We start from the raw sequence: 8668 nt of genomic DNA, 5'->3' as shown, positions 1-8668 counted from the left end.
TTTCATATCAAACTGTAACGTGTCCATTTTATTTATAGCACCACAGTATTACCGTTACGCTCTCTGGACATAGTCTGTAGGCGGTGTCGGCCTCCCCGGTGTGACCGGGCCCTTCCCCTGGCTGGGCGTGTCCCAGAAGGTCTGGACCAGGGCAGCAGCGACCAGGAAGCGTGACTCTGCTGCCTCCCCCCTCCAGGCAGGGGTGAGCAGTGACCCTGAGAATTAGCAGTTGTGAGGAGCTGTCTGTCCCCGGCTTTGGTGTCGGCGCTGGCCTGCCTAGGGGTCCCCAGCCGCTGTGGTCCCCGAGGACGAGGACTGGACGCTTCTCCTCCTGATGACGATCGTGACGGGGCCATCAGGCAACGTCTTGATAATGTTCCAGGCTTCAAACCTCGTGAGCCCCTGCACGGCAGTGCCGGCCAAGTGTAAGATTTCATCTCCCGGCTGGATCGTCTCGCTCTGTTCCGAGGCTGCCCCTGAGAGGAAGAAAAAGATAACAGGTTGCTCAGGTGACAGGGGAACAAGGAAGGTTACCTCCTAGCCTCGGTCTCTGGGGAGCCAGGACGGCTCAGAAGGGAACAGGGGGTCCCATCCCTCAGGGGCTCGGTGCTGGATCTGGAATGGGGCAGCTCATCAGTTGGTGGCTTTGAGGTCGGCATGCCAGGCTCCTGCTCTGTGGCCCTTGGGAGAGGTGTGGCCCGTTGTGTCCCCAGAGGAGGGCGGCCGCGGGCAGCTCCGAGCCCAGAGCCCAGCCGAGGAGACTTCCGGCCTCTGGGGGGCCGATCCCTTCCAACCTCCATGCACACCAGTCCAGCAACCTCCGTCCGCATGTGGTCTCTCCCTTCCAATGAGCTCGCCAGGCATTGGGTGGCATGGGGAGGGGGCCGGTGAACCCCCCAGGCACGCTGCCCCTGAACGGCCTGGAGAAGACCCCTGCGTCCGTGTGAAGAGGGACGTAATCCTAGGTGGCTCCCACTCTCAAAGCTGTGTCTGGGAGGAGCGTTATCGTTCATATGGAACGCTATTCTACGGTATTCAGAAATACTGCATAAAAGATAATAGTAATGACAATGATAAGTTGCTGAGATGTGCTGGGCCGTCGTGCACATCAGGTTCTGCGCTGACGCCCCGCGAGCGTGTCAGTAGCCCCGTTGCGCACGCGAGGAAACCAAGAGTTCCGCAGCCCAGCCGAGCGTCAGAGCCGCTAGGTAGCGGGGTCTGGGTTTGAGCCCAGACTTTCTGGCCCCAGCGTCCGCATCTCCCGGCAGCTGGCCGGCCCGGCCCCGCGGACGCAGACGGGACGAGGGTAGAGAGCGGTCTCCCTCAGAAGCACGGCTCCCACTAGGATCCAGGTCTCTTGACTTTGAGCCACACGCTCAGCCCAAGTCGACCTCCAAAGGGTCTTTCCCAGAGGTGAAGTAAACACGGGTTCCTGGGGGAGCCCCCCCGCAGTGACCCTCGGTCCCCCCCGGGGCCCAGCCGCCACTGCAGAGCTCCGTCTGACAAGCCCAGACACACCCCACACCTCCGTGCGGACGAGGAGCCTCGGGCCCCGGGGGGCAGCGGTCACTCAGCAGGTGAGAGGCAGAGCCGGGACTAGAACCCAGGTCTCCAGACTCCTGCCCAGGGCCCCACAACGCGGGGACTCCAGCTAGGAAAGCGGTGAAGACCCGGGGGGTGGGGGAGGGGGTTCTGTGGAAGCTGCGGGCCATTCACGCTTTTCACAGGGAAACCCGAGCGACCCCCGCTCTAGTGCACCTCAACCCCGTGACGAACGAAATGTCGAAATTTTTAATAAAGGCAGAAGCTGACGGGACCAGGACTGAAGGGAGCCCAGGGAGGCCGAGTGTGTGCACGTAGAAAGTCAAGACCGTGTCCTCATTTTAAGCTCTGGTGCTTTGTTCATTATGGATTTTTAAAAAAATTAAAATTAATTTTAATTTTTTAAAAAACATCACATTGGGGGCGCCTGGGTGGCTCAGTCGGTGAAGCGTCCGACTTCGGCTCAGGTCACGATCTCACGGTTCGGGAGTTCGAGTCCCGGGTCGGGCTCTGTGCTGACGGTTCGGAGCCCGGAGCCTGCTTCGGATTCCGTGTCTCCCTCTCTCTCTGCCCCTCCCCCGCCCGCTCTCTGTCTCTGTCTCTCTCCCAAAAATAAATAAATTTTTAAAAATTAAAAGCAACCATCACATCGATTACTGCGGGTTTCGGGGCCTCACCTTGGCCCGGGCCTGCCCAGCTAAGCCAGGCCCAGGGCTCAGTCACTGGCGAGGACCCAGGGAAACAGAAGTAGTTAGGGGACGCCCGAGCCAAGAAGAACAGGCAGCAACCGCAGAATCGAGTCCCTAAATGGCCTGCCTGCCTCCTAGAGGGCATGGACTTGGAAACAGCCATGGCCCAGAAGGTGCTCAGAGGCCTTTGGGGGCCTGGCCCGCCACTCGCAGCCGGAGGGAACCCCCGAGAGCCAGACGCACAGCTCACCTTTGAAAATCCTGTTCACGGTGAGAGGCTTGTCCCCGAGCAGGGAGCCCTTGCCGCCTTCCAGGCTGAAGCCCAGCCCCGCGGACGTCTTCTCCAGCGTCACCGTGTGCACCGTGGCCTCCGCTGCAGGGGAAGCACGGGGACCGTGTTAGGGACGCCCTCCTCTCCAGGCCGCGCACGCCTGGGCGTCACGCGAGCCCCGCCAAGGCTGCCTGCCGCCCTCGCACGCGCACAGATAGACACAGACGCGTCTCCTGCAGCCCACGCGTTCTTAGGGCCGCACGTCACTGAGCAGCCACAGCAGGACTGGCCCCACGTGGCCAGGGGGCTTCCTCCCCCGAGCTGGGGGGCACTTACTGGAATCCCCAGAAACGTCGCTGGCCACAGAAGCCGAGTTTGTAGAATCTGTGGATGAGTTCAGGTCGGGCGCGGCCTCCAGAGCCGGCTTCCGTGTCACAATCACAGCTTGCCTGGGGTCCCGAGCTTGGCGGAGGATGGCCAGGGCGTCATTGTGCGTGGCCCCTTTGAGGGACTTGCCGTTGATGGAGAGAACCTCGTTGCCCTTCTGGATAGTTCCTTCCTGGGAGGCCAGCCCGTTGGGGAACACTCTGTGCACCTGAAAAGCCACAGGAAGTCAAGACCCAGAAGTCCCCGGTGTCAGATCCAGACCCTTCCGGCAGGAAGGTCCCAACCGGTCAGTCAAGGCCTAGAGGCTGCTTAGGGGAAAGAAAATTAAAATAACCGTGTCTCAAACCAGGGCTGCCGGCTCAGGACCTCCTTCGGCGGCCATCCCGAGCAGAGATCACTCAGTGATGGCCAGCCTGGTCCTCAGAACCCCTCCTAACACAGCGTCCTAGACCACATCACCACAATCCCGTTCCACTTTTCCTTCCCTGCAGCATCGCCCCGACTGGTTTCCCTGAAGCCCCGATTCTGTGCCACGTTCATAGGCATCGTATCCGAAAAAACAAAACAGGTTTCCAAGGTCTGACAAAGTGAAGAACGCTGGAGAAAACAAAAGTTCTGAAAAACGTCTACACAGCTTAAGAAGGTGCTGGAGACCTTGACGCCTCCGTAAGAACGGGCAGCGGGATGCAGCGACCCCCGACAGTGTTTCGGTACAGAATCCTCTTCTTTCGGGCAGAAATCCTCGGGCCTCCACCTTCCGCAGAATACCTTTTGGAGAAACGCTCACCTGGGAGGTCTGGACATTCTCAGAGCTCCTCCCCCAGAAATGCTGATCCAGTTACAAGGGACAAGCCAGTGAGCGCCCAGCATGGCCTTGGCCGTGGACGGTGCTCAGGGTTAGTTCTTTCAATCACTCGGGAAAGGTACAGAAGTGTCCACGCCTGGCCCGCGTGCACCGCTTCCTCCTGGGGTTTGAGTGGCCACAGCGTCTCAGGCTCGCCGGCCACACGGGGCGGGGAGACGTCGCGACTCGGCAAAGATCCCCAGTGCTATTCCCGCGGGCCGGCTCTCTCGTCTCTTCCAACAGACAATGGACTGCACAACCAGGGATCACGGTTCTCTGCTGTGTGCTCAGTGACAGAAATCGGGCCTCGGTGGTCCTGTGTGCTTTTGTGTGCGGTAGAGGGCCTGCTGGCCAAGAAGGAAGTCACCGTTCACACCCGGGCGACTCCGAGACGACCGGCAGGACCCGGCCGAGTCACCTGCCGGGAGGTGTGCCGTGTTTAATGCTGGCTGACGCTGAGCGGGGGGGTTCGTTTCCAGCCGGATGAGGAAGTGCACGCGAGTCCGCATAAAGACCACGCTGAGACGACACGGCCGTCGGGCAGGAGGGCGCTTGGCTTTGGGGCCACGGAGCAGCCAGAATAACGGGGTCGGCGGGAAGGGGCGCAGGTGATGCCGGCTGCCATCTCGGGCTCTCCCCGAACAGGGGCGAGCCCCCAAGACCCGAAGCCTCGGGATGCAGCCGGGGCTGTGCTCTGCGGATCTTGCCCAGGAACCACTCTTTCTCCTTTCCAGCATGGCCCCAATGCCCCAGCCAACCATCGTCGGCCTCTCTGGTGTCCAAGCCAACAACCCCCAACTCTCCAAGTGGGCACAACCAGGGAAGCAGCCTCCTTGACAGAACGCGCCTTCGTCCCAAGGCGCCTTTCCATCCAGGTGAGGCCCCCCTGCCTCGTGGCCTGGGCTAGGTATCACGGCCGGGTCGTCAACCTCGAGCCCTGGCGGTGCAGCCTTCCAAAAAGGCCCGGGGTCATAAATCATTCTCGTCTCGACGTTTAGTAGTTGGCACCTTGCTGGTCTACTCGCCCCACACGAGAGACGTCGGACAAGATTTGCTTCGAATTTCTGCTGTTGTTGTTGGCCTGAAATTCCCATAACGTGCAACGAACCATTTTGAAGCGTCCTATGCAGTGACATTTAGCGGGGTTGGAGGGTTTTTTGGGAAACGCTCCTCCAGACAGAACCTGCAACAATGCAGGCGTTAAACCTTGCGAGATTCCGATCCAGCAGTCCTGGGGGGGCCGAGACCCCTGTGATTTTCTTAAGGTGATTCCGAATCCTTTTGGCATGTTCACGTTGCCCGGGGTACACGGAGCCCTTCTTCGTTAAATTAAGGATCGAGAGGAAGGTAGGCTATGGGGCCACACAGGCGATCGTTACTATGCTTCCTGGGAAGGGTGGGTCCTGACAGCGCCCCTTCGGAACCCCACACGGTGGCCTGGTGCCAGGCACTCCTCCGGCCCCCTGTGTGAGCTGGCACGTGTTCTCCCTCTGGGGGCCACTGCCTCTGGCTCTCACGCACCCCCCAGCGTCGGGCCACTCACCGTGATCACCTTGTTTTCTAGATCCGCTCCTCCCGCCAGGCTGAACCCAAGGCCGGCCCCTTCCTCTTTGTGCAACACCGTGACGTGGATGCTGTCCAATTGCTGTGGAAGGAAACACATACGTTTAAAACGTCCGCCGCGCCAGCCTGAGCAGTTTAACGAGCGTGGGACCTAGGGCTGATTTGATCTCGAGCCCCGTGGGGCTTGGCCACGTGCCAAGTGATGTCACCTCCTCAAACCTGTTCCATCATGTGGACAGAGAGGACTGTGCTTTCTGGAGTCCTAGGAAGCTTAGAAGAGAAAAAGCGTGTATGTCAGGTGCAGTTCCCGTCTCCTCCCCTGGCCGCCCCGCCCTCACCCACACCTGTTCCAACCCGGCCGGGCGCCACTGAGTCGGGGAAACCCAGCGTGTGGGGTGACGCAGCTCTACCACGGCAGCGTGGGGCGAGGCCGGCCCCTGGGACACTGGCAACCCCGGGGGTCACGGCTGTTCTGCAGGGAGCGCTTGCTCCTTCTCTCTTCCTGCTCCTCCTGGGGGTAGAGCAGCACAGGAAAGAGCCCCGCGGACTCCCGGCTGCAGCGCACGCGCACGCCCACGCACACACGCGCGCCCACAAGAGCCCACGCGCACACACCCGCAAGAGCCCATACACATGCGCGCGCACAAGAGCCCACGCACACGCGCGTCCACGCACACGCACGCCGACGCACACACGCGCGCCCATAAGAACCCATATACACCCGCACCCACGCACACACGCGCGCCCACAAGAGCCCACGCACACGCGCACCCCTGCACGCACACGCGCCCACAGGAGCCCACGCACACACGCGTGCCCACACACACGTGCACCCCAAGAGCCCACCCACACACGCACGCCCACAAGAGCCCACGCACACACACCCACAAGAGCCCATACACATGCGCGTGCACAAGAGCCCATGCACACGCGCGCCCACGCCCGCTGACGCACACACGCGCGCCCACAAGAGCCCATACACACGTGCACCCACGCACACACGCGCACCCACAAGAGCCCACACACACGCGCGCCCACGCACACACGCGCGCCCCTAAGAGCCCGCGCACACACGCGCGCACACACACGTGCCCCCCCACAAGAGCCCACGCACACACGCACGCCCACGCACACACACGCTTCCGGCCTGCACGTGGGCTCACAGGAGCCAAAACAATCCTCCTGCGCTGTCTGGAATCAGAGAAGCTCCTTCTGGTCTTGACCCGAGGCCCCAAGCTGAAATGCATACGGGGGGCCGGGCAGACCGCTTACAGGAGCAAACTGTGCAGACGTGAGAGATTTAGGGGTGACGGGAACTGCCGAGGACCAGGCAGCACGTCCCCCCGCCCAAAGGAACCTGCTACGTGGCCGCGTAGACCCAGCGCTACCCGACCGGTCCCTTTAAGCAAAGAGAGAAGCCGGACAACCGGGTATCAGTTCAGGTTTCAGAATATTCAGACTATGATGATTTATAACATCCCCACGCAGATCAACGAAAATACACCTGCGCTTGCACGTGGCTCCTGGCCCACGAGTTGGCCCTCGCTGTGAGGGAACGACCTCACGTGAAGAATTCACTCGCTCTGGCACCACCGGGGCACCTGTCGTGCAGCTGACTCTGTGACCCTTGGGTGTGGAGCCCCCAAGACCCAGAGGACGAAGGGATCTCACCATCCACCTCCACCACAGCACTGACCCACATCTCCCCACTTTGACCCAAGTATCAGGTTACTGGCCCTGTAAGGGGCCCTCGTCCGGCAGAAAAGCAAATGGTCTCCCGGTGACACAATGCACAAGACAGCTCTCTGTCTTGTTCTACACACTTTTGCCTGAGCTATTTCGTGTGAATAAAGCCCCGGGGGACCATGGTGCCAGGGTACTACGGGTGATGGGTGAGTCGTAGCCCAGGGCGTCTTGTGCGGCTCAGGCTAAGCCACACCCTTGACCTGGAGAATTCCGACTATGATGCCTCCCTAATCGTTGCAGAATCTTGGATGATTCTGGTGCGGAAAGCCTTTGCAGATCTGGGGCAACGCAGGAGGGGGCAAGCCCTTGAGCGCCTGAGCTGAGCGGACCTCAGCTCTGCCCGGCCACTTCCTCTCCACACATCTTGCGGTTGTGCTCAGAAGCCTAAGGGAAGTGGCACTTTCGCAATGATTTGAGTGACTTTGGGGGCGGGGCCTCACAAGCCCTGGAAGGAGCCCCCTCTCTCGGTGGGCAGGGGAGGTCTCCGGGGTCAGAGCTCGGAAATTCCCGCGGCTTACAACAGCACGGTGCCCTGAAGCATCTCCTGGACCTGAACGCCAGGCCGGCAGGCAGTGGGATGTGCACGAGGCACAGAACTTGGGGGCAGAAAACCTCTGTGACCTTGAGCTGAGCTCACCTGGCTCCTTTATAAAATGGTTCAAAAGATGCAAGGAGCCAATGATCACAAGCACTTTAGAAGCCACCAAGCTCCGTTCGAGTGGCGGGTCGAGTCTCGGGGGTCCAGTGAGGCCCTGTCCCGCCCCCACGGGCTCCGACCCCGCTCCGGCCGCGGCTCGGAGTACGGCCTTGGTCCCTGCGGGCGCTTGTAAAGAAAGCCTACCTTTAAGGTCGCTTCATCCAGAACCTTCACTTCCTCGATGAGCTTCTTTAATTCCTCGGCGCTCAGCAGGGAGATAACCGATTGGCCAGACTGAGGGGAGCAGTGGTCCCGGCTGTCGGCTTCCGTGGGCTCCCCGAGCCCCTCCGTGTACTCTCTCAGCTCTGAAAGGCTTTTGTACAGACACAGCGCGCGGGACGGATCAGAATATTGATGGGAGCTCACATTTAGCGCATGACCGCTCCGCGGCAGATACAGGGCTGAGCACTGATGTGCATGCTATTATTTGCCGCAAGAAATCCGAGCAGATGCCGGCACCCCTCCACGACAGCCGTGAGGAAACTGGGGCTCCCGGAGGGTCGACGCCTCGTCTGTGGTCACATGGCTACGGAATGCCCAGATCTGGGACTCACAATCGCAGACCGTGGTGCGTCTGACTCCAGAGTCGGTGTGTCCAAACCTCGGCACCTCCCCCCGGAGTGTAGGGGACGCTTTGGACAATCTGCCCTAATGCTGGCAGCCCCGGGGCCTAGAAACACCCTCCCTGCCCTCCGTGACAGCTGCCCTCAGCACCTGCGTGTCCACCATCGACACCTGCGTGACCCCCTTGGCACCGAACGACCACAGACAGTGCCCACGCAGCCAGCATCTGGCCTTCCGTTTTCTTCGGAACTCGTTTTGATATTCGTAGCCGGGTTTTTCCAGCTACACCTCATATTTTGCAGGAAACTGTGGTTTCACTGACAGGAAACTACGGGTCCCTCTGGCTGGCAGATCTTTACCGCCAG

At 60.7% G+C, this 8668-nt stretch overlaps 1 protein-coding gene across 3 annotated transcripts in view; it reads right to left on the bottom strand.

Annotated features, from left to right (window-relative positions):
• Positions 1-8668, bottom strand: part of IL16 (interleukin 16) — a 95186-nt gene continuing 86518 nt past the window's right edge. For all 3 annotated transcript variants that reach the window (XM_043554612.1, XM_043554613.1, XM_043554614.1), the window contains 5 exons: positions 7884-8052; positions 5277-5378; positions 2839-3097; positions 2482-2604; positions 1-476 (listed from right to left, as the gene is read on the bottom strand). In XM_043554612.1, coding sequence (XP_043410547.1) covers positions 277-476; positions 2482-2604; positions 2839-3097; positions 5277-5378; positions 7884-8052 — 853 coding nt within the window. In that variant the 3' untranslated portion in view covers positions 1-276. The remainder of the gene's footprint in view (positions 477-2481; positions 2605-2838; positions 3098-5276; positions 5379-7883; positions 8053-8668) is intronic.

This window comes from Prionailurus bengalensis, chromosome B3 (genome assembly GCF_016509475.1).
Source record: "Prionailurus bengalensis isolate Pbe53 chromosome B3, Fcat_Pben_1.1_paternal_pri, whole genome shotgun sequence".
In the NCBI taxonomy this organism is placed as follows: domain Eukaryota; kingdom Metazoa; phylum Chordata; class Mammalia; order Carnivora; family Felidae; genus Prionailurus; species Prionailurus bengalensis.
This window is presented reverse-complemented; position numbering and strand designations above follow the sequence as displayed.